The sequence below is a fragment of the Lipotes vexillifer genome, unplaced genomic scaffold, assembly GCF_000442215.2.
Source record: "Lipotes vexillifer unplaced genomic scaffold, Lipotes_vexillifer_v1.1 scaffold570, whole genome shotgun sequence".
Lineage (NCBI taxonomy): Eukaryota > Metazoa > Chordata > Mammalia > Artiodactyla > Lipotidae > Lipotes > Lipotes vexillifer.
In genome coordinates, this window is record NW_006777801.1 from 3,098,454 (window position 1) to 3,112,762 (window position 14,309).

Genomic DNA, 14,309 nt, shown 5'->3' on the forward strand with positions numbered 1-14,309 from the left:
CCCCCCCCCCCGCTAACTTTTGGCTTAATCCCAGTTATGAAAACCCCGACCCCATGTTTGAGCCACTGCATTGTTTGCTGAAGCCTCAGTTCTTTTCTTTTAAACTGAATGAATATACTGAATCCTGACAGTATATGTAGAAGCAATTTAGTTCATCCTTCTGCTTTGAGGGAACAGGGGATTTTCCTTTTTCCATAGAAAGTATCAAGATCCCACGGGCTCCCCTAGTAACTCATTCCCTTTGAATAACTGTTATTATTAATTGTTATTATCCAGTCTATCTAGAATTTCTCCATCCCCCTCCTCTTGTCTGTCTTCTCTAGAGATCTCATCTTCATTCCTTTAAACATTGTGAATCATAAAACGTATACAGAAAAGTACATAAAACATAAATGCAAGGTATAATCAGAGCAGACAAGCATGTCACCACCAAGAGCAAGAGACAGAGACTTGCCATAATGTAGGAAGCCCCCATGTATTATTTCCCAAGCACAACCCTCCAGAGGGAACCACTGTCTTGACCTAATGTAATAATCATCTTTGTTTTGCCTCTTACCATCCATATATGTATCCCTCAAATACTAGCTCAGTATCCCATTTTTTAACATTTGATCTGAAAGGAATCATGCTGTATGCATTCCTTTGTTCTTGCTTCTTTTGTTCAACATTCTAACATTCATTCACATTGTCATGTGTAGCTAGTGCATTCTTTTTCATAGTCTTCTGTTATGAGTATCCCAGTTTATCCATTCTACTGTAGATGGACACTTGGGTCGTTTCCAGCCTTTGGCCAGTATAAACAATGCTGCTATGAACATCCCTGTACACATGCCCAGTGCATGTGAGTTCCCCTAGGGCACAGGGGTAGAATTGTTGGGTCATAGGCTCTGTGTATCCTCATCTTCATCCTTCATTCTCTCCCTTATATTTGTGGGCAAGCTTTATTCCACTTTTTCCTTCCTAAAGAATTTTAACTTCTGTGCCTTTGGTCCTGTTTTTCTAGCTTTTGATCCTGTTTGTCAGTCTTCTTGTGTTCTTATAACGTTATCAGTATTGGTTCAAGCTTCTCGACCTGTATATCACCTTCCTCCTGTAGTTAAGCATGGTTTCCTCTCCCAAAGAGTAATTTTTTATTACTCAAGTAGGAAATGTCTTTGGAGTATTTTGAGAGTTCTCTTTCAAATGTGCACAAAATGAAAAGCATATATATATATATATATATATATATATATATATATATATATATATATATATATATATAGCACGCGCCCCTCTGCGCAGGCTCAGCGGCCATGGCTCACGGGCCCAGCTGCTCTGTGGCATGTGGGATCTTCCTGGACCGGGGCACGAACCTGTGTCCCCTGCATCGGCAGGCGGACTCTCAACCACTGCGCCACCAGGGAAGCCCAAAAAGCATATATTTGATTAATAGAGGGCCAGGGACAGGCTTCTTTCTGTGAGTTATTATAATATGGGAATTAGTACTGTGGGCTTTTGAGTCAGACCAATCTACAAGCTGCCACTTGTTGGCTATGTGTCCTTGGGCAAGCTACTGAACTTTCATGCTTTAGTTTCTGTTTAAATGTGGATCTGTCAAAATGTAGATAACAATTATAGTCACTTATTGGGTTATTGTGTGCATTACATGAAAGAATCTATAAGTTTGATTAAAAGAGGTTTATAAACTTGGTCATAAGATAGGGAGAACTGAGGAAAGACAGGAATTCAGAATGCCTTCAGGATGTGTGTAGTGAGGGTACATACTATGAGTTTGTTTATACTGAGCCTGAGCACTCTAGCCACCCTTCTGTGGGGTGGCTTGCTAGGGGAGGCATGTGACAGGCTGCCTGTGGCCACAGAACAGAGTGAAGTGAATAGGCCATTTGGGAATCCAACTTACACCCCTGGCTTCATTTACTGTTCAGCTGGCCAAAATACCATGAAAAAGTGAATGGGATTAGAAATGCTGTCAAAGTAAACAGGAAGGCATGAGGACACCACAGGATAACTCGAGTTAACAAGCTGCTCTAAACAGCATTCTCTCTTTGTGCAATTTATTGTACAGGAGAGTTGGCTGAATAGAAACCATTCTTAATCATCAAAAAACCACATTCTAATTTTCCTGGCTCTGCAGGCATTCCATGTATAATTCCAGACTTTGCTGCTTACATTTCTTAGTTTTAGGAGGTAGTTTTCCAAAACCAGATACTTAATTATAGCTGCAACACTTAAAAGCCAATACCTCATTACCTAACTAGGAAGCTGAGAAATGTTTATCATTTCTCTTCCCCACTCAAAGGTTATTAATATTCATTTCGACTTGCCTGCTAGTCAACCTCTTTGTGAAGACACTGAGTTTTGGACTTGGAATCGTACTCCCACATAAAGCTAGAAAAATCTAATAAGGCTTTTATGGAAGTAGCACTTCCAACTTGACACTAACTGTTGGGCCAAATATTGACCCATTACCGGGGCAACAATGCCTACTGGATTTTAACTTTTCAGTTCCTATACTGCTATTATTTCACAGTTACACTTCATAAATCCTATTATGCTTCTTTTCAAGTAATTCTTGGAAAATTGTGTTTGAGTGTACTGTAGGTGATGGGGAAAAGGTGGAAGAGAAATTAAAAAGAGGAAAAGACTGGTGCTGAATGATTATCGAGTGACGTATGACAGTTTGTGCTAACTCCGTATCAGCATAGCAAGGCCAGATGGTTTATCTGTAGTTTGTTATTTCAATAACATATGTTATCTGGTAATATAATAGGGAAGGGCCCACTTGTATAATTACTTTTAGACTCTGGATTTAAAAGTAAGGCTGTTAAGAGAAAGAAAGAAAAAAATCAGCCTTTTACATCTTCACCTGAATTGATAACTCTGGCACAAACTGATGAAGGGGTCCAGCATGGAGGACTGTTAGTAGAGGAAGGTGCCAACTCCTAATAAGAGAATGCTACATTCTATAAGTTCTCGTAATTGGAAACCACGGTCTTGAACAGCAGCAGTGGCAACACAGTTTGTTACTCAGATGCCAACTGAAACCTCAATGTTGGGTTTGTCCACCAAAATGTCAAACCTTCATGGCTGGTATTTTGGCACTGATGAAATAAAGGCACTAAGTATTATAGGCATTGAAAAAGAGCTCAGGGAAGAATCTCACTGAAGTGAGGGAAAAGAATCTAGAGACTTACACAGTACTCAACCAAATGTTTGACTCTAAGTTTCTTACAAAATCAGAGCTACTAATACAGCAGCATAGCCTGTTTTGAGCTTTACCTCTTATTTGCCTACTCACTGGCCAGGGAACACAATAACCCAACAAATGATCAAGACTTGGCTCTAAAGGTCCCCCAGCAGCAGCTTCCTCCCTAAAGGTGAACACATCTTAAACAATGTAGCACAGCTGGGGGCAGCAGTCAGGAAATGGGAGGGTGGGCTTTGTGTGAGCAAAGTCTTTGGCTTACTTGAGAGTCCAGGATATAGATTTGCAAACCACAGCCTCTTTAAACAGTGGCTGAGGCTATATATGAAATAACCTCTGTAATTTTCATGTACACCTGGTGAGAAAGAGTCATGAATCTCAAACACCTGGGGAAATAGAGATTTTTTTTCCCAGAGGCCCATTTGCTCCTTTTGAAAAGTGCTAAGACTGGAGGCCCAGGCAAAGCTTCCCAGGTGATTCTGATTTAGTTCCCCTAACCGAGGATCACAACTGTAGTGGAACAGGAATGTCAGAAGAACTGAAGTTACTTAAACCTTTATGTCCATTTATCAAATATGGTTAACAACCCCGGCCCTCCCTACCTTATGAGAATAATAGCTAACAGTAATTGTTCAATAAATGTAAGCTATTACGTGCTATTAGGCACTGTCCTAAGAACTGTATATGTAATAACCACACATCTCATGGAAACTGATTCACAGAGAGGTTAAGGAACTTGCCGAAGGCCATAGAGCTAGGGCTGGAATTCAAAGCTATGCAGTCTAGAGATGTTTTTAACTGTTATTTACAGTGTTGTAAAGAATATATGAAACATGCATGAGGAAAGCATCTTACTTTGAAAAGTTAAAGGCGCTTTAAGTGGCAGTTGAATGAAGTTCCTGGAGGGAAGAGTCTGCATCTAGCCAGCACTTGCTACATCGTAGCTGCTCACAACTTCATTCAAAGGACCTGAAAATCTGATCTTTGCCTGTTTCCCTCAAATGCTGACTTTGGCCTATTGAAGTGCCACAGATAAAGTGACTCCTTTGACTACTGAAAATAAAGGGAGGAACTCTGCAGACCAGGTGCTTCTCACAGGGCTTGGCAGGAGTGAATAAATAAGTGTTGGCTGAATTGAACATCTTCCAGGTGATGGTTGTGTTGGCTGAACTGAATGTCTTCCAATCAAAGGCATTTGAAATGTGCTATTCATATTCTACAAAATAGCTTGAATTATTCAGAATGTCAAAACGGGAAAGGGCAAGTGGCAAGTTAAGGAAATTAAAGAGAAATGGGGTATAAATGGAATATTAAACCTTTGAAATTCAAAATTAAGAACCTGGTTATATATATCCTTGAAGTCCTCTTTCCTGGCTTAGCAGGGAAGTGGGAGGGATGAGCTTCAGGGATGGAATAAGCCTACGCTTTAATACTATAACACCTCTCATTTGTGTTGTACATACTTGCTGTAGGCATACTGATCCAAACAAGCTGCCTAATGTTTTTTTTAAAGGCTGACTTGACTTTACATAATTCTATAACAACCCTTACACTTTTTAGCATGTGCTCAAACGTAGCTCAGAAATAAAACAGGTTTTTCTACCCCTTCAGATGACAAAGTGGGTCCCTTATAACAAGCTGGGCTTGTATTCCTGGCATTGGATCTAATGAAGTATTTGACTCACTTCACAACCAACAAAATGTTGTTTGGCTTGCTTATAACGTCCAAACAATCTCTAAAGAGCACATGCACAATGCAGGTTTTTCCACAATTCCTAGGAATCTGATGCGTAACTGGTTAATCCGTGATGTGGCAAAATCCGAACCGAGGGCAGGCAAAGGATCTCCTATGGAGACCTGTGTGGGAAGCGGTGTGATGCTCAACGGGGCCAGTCAGCCCTGTATATAATTACAAAGCAGACACCTGTGCTGAAACTGCCACAAGGAGGACAAGAACTCAGGTTCTCTAGTACGACATCCTCACCCAGTTTCTCTTCTGATGCACATCTGTAAAATGTTGCCCACACCACCTAGCTGTGGAACGGATTCTCTCTGTGAGACTGCTTATCCTTTGCTTTAAGAGCAGTGTGAGACGAAGTCCTGTCCCTTTTGGGACTAGGAAAAGCAGAAGAACAGACCTAAGAGCAGCAGTGTGTCGGCTACAACAGGCTCTCAAAAAGCATATGTTAAACTGCTGTGACCTATACAAGATCATTGCCACTGGCTAATTTCAAGGTGAGGGTTAAAGCAACTCACACACACACACACACACACACACACACACACACACACTTAAAAAGAAAAAAGTAATGCCTAGACATGCATATTGCACAGTTGAGGTTTTAAAAAATGCCTCCTACACAGGGTGTCCCAAAAATCTTAAAGTTTTTAAGTTATTAAGGCTGGGCATAGGGATGGTGGGCTGAACCTGCCTTCTGCCACCCCAACGGGGTAAGCTACACGATTCTGATTTATCACCAACTGAAAGTGCAGGCTAGATTAAGAGACATTTTAAAGGACTAATTAGTCAACCCTTGCAAAAGTAAATTAAGGGCCTGTGTTGAAACAGCCAAACGGAAACTCTAATACAGCTTTGTAGCAATAGTGCTTGGAGTGTATTCAAATAGAAAAGCTTGGGCTGGAAATACTTGTTTCTAAAAAGAATTACACCACTCCACCCTCCTTTATCAAGTAATCCAAGCCACCTTAAACACTCAAGGTCTGATCAAGCAAGACGTATTTTATGAAAACCTCTTTCAGCCTGAACTAGATCATGTCCTTGGGAATAAATAAATTTTATTCAATGAGCAAGTAGAAGGGATTCTTGATTACTGCTATAGTTCTTCTGTGTAGACAGACTGCTTCTAGGTTAATGCAAAAGCTCAGAAAAGAACATCAGATAAGGTAAAAGGCTTTATTATTCAGGAGCAGCTCAAAGTCTGACACTGACACAAGCAGGGATAATTATTATCTCATTACATTTGACCTTTGGCACCCATTTGAAGTACTAGTTTTCCAAGTGGGAATGTTACACTCAGTAGACTCTCAGCACAGTTTCTGACAGCCACATTTATCCCCAATTTTACTCAGCAGAAACTGTCAGATGAGCAGGGATACAAAGAAGAAATCCACCTACTTTAGTTCTCTTTTTCATGGATCCTTTTCCCCACTGGCTTTCAAATCAAGAAAGATAGATTGCATTATTGGCAGGTATTGGTCATAAATAACACCTTCCCACAAACACACAAAAATCAAACATCAAATATAAGTAGAGTTCTTAAATATTCAGTTAATGCTACGGCATACTTTGTTTCGAAAATAGCATTTCTGTGGCTTTCCTTTATTTACCTTTCTCCTTGGATAAAACCAGGAGAACCACGCTTAACTGACCCATGCAGTTCTTGTTGTTACACCTTCATTTATAAGAATCAAAGGAATTAAAGTTATCATTAAGAATAGATTTTTAAATGATGACAAAAGTATGAATAAAGTCTACACAGTCCTCAGGGATGTGGATAAAATGAATCAAGTTTCATGACTGGAAGGGAACTCCCTTCCAAGGACATAGTACATAGAAAGTACACAGAGCTTGTTTTTATGAGGTTACAAAGGGCTAAAATATAAAACAATGGTTCATTTGAAGCTGATTGATACGTAACTATTAAGGTAAGGGATACTCAAGATATTTTGCACATTATTAACTGAGAGTCAGTCTGTACACTCTCTATATTAAATACCTAGAGAAAATTCTATGATGTTTGGCTCAGGGCTCTACTAGAAGATCATTGCTTTTTCGTATATAAAGAGAATCCAAAAAATCAAGTTAAAGTCAAGATTTACTCTTTAGGTTCTGGATTTTCAGTTAAGAACTACCTACTTTTATAAAAATATCAATAAAAAATCATTACTTTTTCTTAAAATCTGATGACTTCTTTTTAAAAAAAGTAGCAGCCCCTAGAGAACTGAAGACTGAATTCAAACTCCAGCTTCAGTGACTACTGATTCTATAAACATCTTCCTCTAGTAAATGGCAAAAACTATAACCTCTTCTAGAACGTGATGTTGGGTTGGAAACATAGTAGATTGCTTGGTAAAAATATGAGAACCTTAGATCTCATGTGGGAGATATATACGGGGGGAAAAAAGACAAACATTTCTAGTGTTCTCCAAGTTTCTCCAACGAGCTGATACTTATCACTGCTTTTAAAATAAAGATGATTTTAACTTTGAGATTGTATTTTAACACTGAATCAATATAAATTTGCTTATCTAAACATCACATTTTACCACATACTTAAAAAAACCCACAAAAATGTAGTGAAAAGATTATATATATTTTATATGAAACTGTATTTGTTGGAAGCAGCAGAGACCCAGGGTCCTCTTCAGCAGCTGACCTTCAGACAGGCCTCCTGCTGTGGCCCGCAGATACTTTCCACTGTGCCCAGAAAGTTTCAGAGTAACGAGAGACAACACTTGTTTTTTTGCCTCTATGACATGGGATGTCATTATTGTAGGGAGGATGCATAATTTAAAAAGTAAAGACTACTCATTCAAAATGTTACACAGTGACAAACTTACTTTATGAAATTTAAACACAGCATTCATTCCGAGGAAGCTGCACGGTACACGATGGCAGTAGAACCAGGCTAGGTAAATTTCGGAGTTGAAAGGATTTTCTCTAAAAAGGAAAAAACGGTAGCTTTCTTAAAACCAGAGTTACAGAGTCACTCTATTGAATTTTTTATCTTCTTTTAATGGGTCAAAGTTCAGTTAACTCACTCAGATGAGAATCTATAATTCTGTTGACTGTTCTGGACTACAGTAGCCATCTTGGGACTTTCTATGGAAATATGTACAGATTTTCCGCATGGAGCTGGGAGTAATGGTGACCTAGAAGAAGAAAGTTTAGATTCTAAAGACTTTCTAAGACAAAGTTCAGCTGTTACCTCAGCAAGTTATCACTAAGGGTATTTTAAGTTAGGATGCCTAGAAATGTGCTTATTTAGTCAGATAGATTTCAGTCTCAAATACTTTGATGGCAATGTCTCTTTTGGTTGATTTGTACTAAATACAGAAAAATTTAAGGCAGCATGCAGGGAAGGAGGAAACAGATTTTTCATGTGAACAGAAAATATTGACCAGTTAAGTCTCGTACTAGGAACCAAAGAGGTTACAATTACCATCCTCTTTGAAATACGTGAGTAAATCACCCTCCCAAATTTACAAACGAGATAGGTATTCAAATGGCAGATACTACTCTTTTCTGAAGTCTACATTATCAACATGTACATAAAGAAAAAAATTATTTTAAAGAAACTTAAGCTTCAAAGATTGAAATTATAAAGCCAGAAATATCTTGGACCAGCACACTATTTTTTAAAGACTTTAAGGTGTACACATTCATGAAAACAATTTTTTATTGAAATTGCTTTTCTGCTAACACATAGCTCAGACCAGCTCCCTGAAATAAAATTCCTATAATAATAGGAATTTTAGCTAGGGGCAAAGTGATAATTTTGAGAGAAAAAAGGAAAGACTACTTATAGTTGTTTTTGTTTTTAATATTCTGTAGCAGGTCTTGGAATTTGTGTTTGAAGTAATCTTTAAAATATTTCTACCTCCACCATATGATGATATAGCAATAAGACAACTCATCTGCAAGCCAAGAAATGGACCCTCACCAGGATGAGAATAGCACCTTGATCTTGGACTTCCCAGCTTCCAGAACTGTGAGAAATAAATGTCTGTTGTTTAAGCCAAAAAAAAAAAAAAAAACAACAACTTCATTTATCTTTCCTAAAACTATGGGATAGGCTTCATGACAGTAGGAGGGGGATATGAACACTTATTAAACTAGAACTGGCCTAAGGTTATCTAGCTTCTGCCCTTTAAATGGGCAGATGTTACTGATCATGACTCCTAAATTGGGTTTCAATCATTCTTCCACCTTCTCCCTAACACAGAGAAAGAGCTACTATGAACTACAGGAGAAACTTCCTTAACCCACCTCCATCCTTAACTTGCAAACTGAGTATCAGAAGCTTTCTATTCCCTTTGAGTGGTACCCATAGCTCACCCAGTGCTCACAGCTACTTCTGCCTCCACCATGAGTCACTTGGTTTTCAAGGTTCACAAAGCTATTTCTGCCAGCAATATCTGTTTTTGAAATTATCTAAGTTAAATAAAAAGATAAGTAAAGTTAAACTGAATGTTTAAAAAAAGGCAGATACAGGTGAGTTGCCAAAAATACCGGTGTGAGCAAGATGATCGTAAAAGATTGGGGAAAAATCATAAAAATCTACAAGGATTCTTCACTTAAATTGCTTTGTAAGTATCTTAATTTTGCTTTATTTTAAATAATTATAAGCTGTAATTACATATTGAAAATCTATTTATGGATGTTGGCAACTTGTCCATGAATTACAGCTTTGTCTATAAAAAGGGGAGAGAATCTATAAAAAGAGGCTGCAGGGCCTGGGGGGTAGGGGAGGGAATAATGTCAAACAACGGTGAGGGAAGATATTTTTGAATTGATATCCAGGAGGATGAAGAAGCCTTTGATGAATCAGGCAATGGGGCTGAGGGGTATGGACCTTGACAGATGGGATTTTTTTTTTTTTTTTTTTTTCTCAGCGGCCATGGCTCATGGGCCTGGTCGCTCTGCGGCATGTGGGATCCTCCCGGACCGGGGCACGAACCCGTGTCCCCTGCATCGGCAGGCAGACTCTCAACCACTGCGCCACCAGGGAAGCCCAACAGATAGGATTTTAATGGAAGTAAATAGGGCTGCCAGATAAAATACAGGACACACCCAGCTACATTTGAATTTCAAGCAACAAATAACTTTTAGTATGAAAAACTTTTAGTATAAATATGTCCCACGAATATTTGTCCTGCATTTTTATGTGCTAAATCTGGCAATCCTAGGAATAAACAGATTTACTTTAAAAAAAAAAAAAGCATTCTGACTTTTGAGAAGAGATCTGTGTCTGCCCTGGCCAAGTTGGGAAATGCATCTTCTACCACTGCCAACTTACCGGGCCTGGAGAAGTCTTTCCACTCTGCCTCCTAGGGTTGGAGGTCTGGGATGATGGACTTCGTGGAGACGGATTCTCAGCCTTCCGTTTGGCTGCCATGGCCAATAACCAGTTTTTATTCTCTGGGGAGCTATTCTCTTTGCCTACCACTTCAGAGCCTTCTCCACAAGACCCCAAAGGAAGAGGTAGCGTTCCACAGCCTTCTGAAGCATAAGGACTGGCAGGAGAAGGAGGCTCTGTGACACTCATACTAGTCCCTTCAATCTTGCTTGGTTTGGTAGGACCTAGAGAGTCCTTACCAAGGTCTTCCTGGTTACCAGCAAGGCAGCACAGATCCAAATGAAGCTTTTCAACTGGGTCATCAAGCTCAGTCACACAGTTGCAACTCTTTACACACTTTTGTTTCACATTCTCCAGACAACTTGAGTCTAGCCTCCTCTTTACTCTATTTCTAGACTCAGAGCAAGCCACTGCTTGGGATGATTTCAGGCTCACAGGTATAAGGGCTTTTCTTGGAGACATGATCTTGGTCTCAGAAGCAGGTGGAGTCATGGGTGGTGATAAGGAAGGTGTCCGGGTCATCCAGTTCCTAATGGACATCTTGAAAGATGAGGGTGGCTTGGGAGAGACAGAGGACACGGAGCCTCTTCTGCTGATGGGAGATCGGGTCTTGGCAGGAGGGGTTTTAAGAGAGAATGTGGCAGTATTTGAAGGAAGAGGGAGGTCTCCAGCACAGCTTGGAGCACAAGCTGCTGATGATGGGGAGGAAATGCATGGACTGCTCTTTACTCTGGGGGCTTTGGCAGGAGTACTCTGGCTACTTGTCACTGTTACTGAAAAAGAAAAGAGGGTCACAAAAATCAGAAGTGAAAGCCATAGAATACCCCCGAGTTCTCATCAAGGAAAATTATAGCTAACTTAATCATCCAGGGGTTGATTTCCCAGTGAGTAGATCACGTAAGTCATTTGATTCTTACTGGACCCTTTTACCATTTTCCTTCCCTTTTCCTAACTGCCAGCCCCCCAAACACCCTGCTGTAAAACACATACTTGTAAAAATCTAGAAATTACAGAAAAATTTAACAGCATCCAAGTGAACCACTTTTAATGTTTTTTCTATACTTGTGCATGTGATATAATACATCTCTTTTTTCTACAAAAAAATGGGACCATGATGTACCAAATATTTAGTAACCTGCTTCATAACATATCATGAACATTTCCCACATTAATACAGATTTATATCACTTTTAACAGCTACAAAGTATCCTAAGGTAACAGTAAGACATTAGGGTTGTTAATGATATTTTGTTTTCATAAGTAAAGTTGCCATTAGCATTCCTGTGTATACTTCTGAGCACAGGGCAGAGAGGCACCACACACTAAGGAGCATACAGGTCTACGATCTGGCACAATCACTCGGTGACTTGGTACAACCTTTCACCTCTGCCTCGGTTTCCACATCTATTAAATGGAGATAGTTTTTAATCTCCATAAGAAGTAATTCCATCAATTACCTGTTATCAGGCCTCATGTGGCTTTCCACCTTAATTTACAATTTATGATTTTCCACAAGCCAAAGAATGTCAAAGAACATTTCAGAAACTCAATGCACGCTCTCTGTAAAGCAAATCAAATAGTGGATAGAACTCTTCTCTATGTGTCCTGTCCCTTATTTACAGGCAATGACAAATACTTCAGGCAAATTCTTATAAACTGGGACTTCCCTGGTGGCGCAGTGGTTAAGAATCCGCCTGCCAATGCAGGGGACACGGGTTCGAGCCCTGGTCCGGGAAGATCCCACATTCTGTGGAGCAACTAAGCCCTTACACCACAACTACTGAGCCTGAGCTCTAGTGCCTGTGAGCCACAACTACTGAGCCCACGTGCCGCAACTACTGAGCCTGCACTCTAGAGTCCGTGAGCCACAACTACTGAGCCCGCATGCCACAACTACTGAAGCCCTTGCGCCTAGAGCTGGTGCTCTGCAAAGAAGAACAGCCCCCACTCGCCGCAACTAGAGAAAGCCCGGGTGCAGCAACAAAGACCCAACACAGCCAAAAATAAATTAAAAAGAAAGTTATAAAAAAAAAAAGGCTACAGCAAGCACTTGAGATAGAACAGGTAAGGTTTCCTTCTCTTTAAGATAATCATTTGTCACTTAGTAATACTTGACCAGAGGTTCTCAATCTGGCTGCATAGCGGACTTAATGTGGAGCTTTATAATAATACAGGTACTTGGCCCCTACCCCAGGCCTACTGAACAATTTCTGGAGACAAACTTTTAAAAAGTTCCACAAGTGGCTATGATGCACAGACAAGGCAGAGAACCATTCGCCCTGACAGTGCTATGAAATCTCTGGCTGAAACAGTGAAAGAATAGTAAACAACAGAGCAGGTGCTGACTGGGAAAAGTAGGACAAGGTAAAAGGGGCTGTGCCTTGGGATTTAAAGCCTTCTAGTTACTAGGTTAAAAGGGCCAGAAGAGAAGACAGGCAGTCCAGGACAGCAGTGAAGGGTTGTGGTGGCAATTAGAAGCTTGGGAAAGCATAGGAACATAATTTTCAAAACAGCAGTGTGATTAGCAGCAGCCAATCCATTGCTGCAAGTTGGCTTACAGGGCCGAATGGCCAGTGCACCAGCCTTTGGCCCTTGTGTCAGGTTGTTGCTCTGTAGTGCTCTTCAGAGTTAACTCTGGCATCACCCAGAGACAGAGAAATCTAGGTCTAGCTCCTGGTCCAGGCTTAGTTTGAACTTCGCTTTGCTGTGCTGGGTTAAAGGAGGCAGTACGGCAAGGTGCTTTCAAGCATGAGCTTTAGAATCAGACTGCAAGGGTCTGAACTCTGATTCTACTATAACTTCACAGCTGTGTGATCTTAGGCAAGCCTAAGTTCCTTGAGCTTCAGTTTCGGTTGTTTGGGGAATTAAACGATAATCCAAGTAGGTCCTTAGAACAACTGTGCTAATATTCAATAATGGCTAAATGTTATTAATATGGTACAAATTTGGTCAACGTATGTAACTTTTTTGTGACTTGACTTCCAAAACTAAGAATAATTAATGACACACTAAAAACACCTAGTTAGGGACTTCCCTGGTGGTCTAGTGATTAAGATTTTGCTTTCCATCGCGGGGGGTGCAGATTCAATCCCTGTTCGGGGAGCTAAGATCCCACATGCCTCGTGGCCAAAAAAACCAAAAAACATAAAACAGAAGCAAAACTGTGACAAATTCAATAAGGACTTCAAAAACGGTCCACGTCAAAAAAAACAAAAACACCTAGTTAAAAGAAACATAATTTTCATCAAAAATGTTAAAATGTTTATAGTCATTAACACAGAAATTCCACCTCTGGGAATCTATTTTAATGGGAGATGGGGACCCTAAATTCAGAAAAAAACTTTTTCCCACAAAACGTTGGAAATAAAATGTCCAACTACAATAGAATAGCTAGGTAAACTATGGAACATTTACCCAGGGGATAATTCAAAATGTTTTGCTAAAAAGATAACATGGAAAGTGCTTAGAATATCATGTTCAGTGAAAAAAATCCTCAAGAAATCCAAATATATCTGTAGTATAACTATGACTCTGTTAACAAGAAAATCTCTATGGATAAGGGAGTAAAATCTCAAAAAATAACTCTAAATGTTAACTGAAATTGTGTATGAGTGGTGGCGATGCTGATACATATAATTCATTTTTGTTTTTCAAAATTAGGGAGCAAAAAATACATATAAAGACAAGGCAGCAGAGGGATTTCCCTGGTGGCGCAGTGGTTAAGAATCCACCTGCCAAGGCAGGGTACACAGTTTCAAGCCCTGGTCCGGGAAGATGCCGCGGAGCAACTAAGCCCATGCGCCACAACTACTGAGCCTGCGCTCTAGAGCCTGCGAGCCACAACTACTGAGCCTGCATGCCCCAACTACTGAAGCCCGGGTGCCTAGAGCCCGTGAGCCTAGAGCCCGTGCTCCATAACAAGAGAAGCCACCGCAATGAGAAGCCCACTCACTGCAACGAAGAGTAGCCCCTGCTCACTGCAACTAGAGAAAGCCCACGCACAG

The 14,309-nt window shown here is 40.2% G+C and overlaps 1 protein-coding gene across 2 annotated transcripts in view; it reads right to left on the bottom strand.

Annotated features, from left to right (window-relative positions):
• Positions 1-5,930: 5,930 nt before the first annotated feature.
• The window catches only part of DTL (denticleless E3 ubiquitin protein ligase adapter), a 40,080-nt gene continuing 31,701 nt past the window's right edge, over positions 5,931-14,309 (bottom strand). The window contains exons 14-15 of one of the 2 annotated variants that reach the window (XM_007451312.1): positions 10,246-11,078; positions 5,931-8,098 (exon numbers count right to left, since the gene is read on the bottom strand). In XM_007451312.1, the coding sequence (XP_007451374.1) occupies positions 8,000-8,098; positions 10,246-11,078 (932 nt within the window). In that variant the 3' untranslated portion in view covers positions 5,931-7,999. The remainder of the gene's footprint in view (positions 8,099-10,245; positions 11,079-14,309) is intronic. The other variant, XM_007451313.1, reaches the window with a different exon arrangement.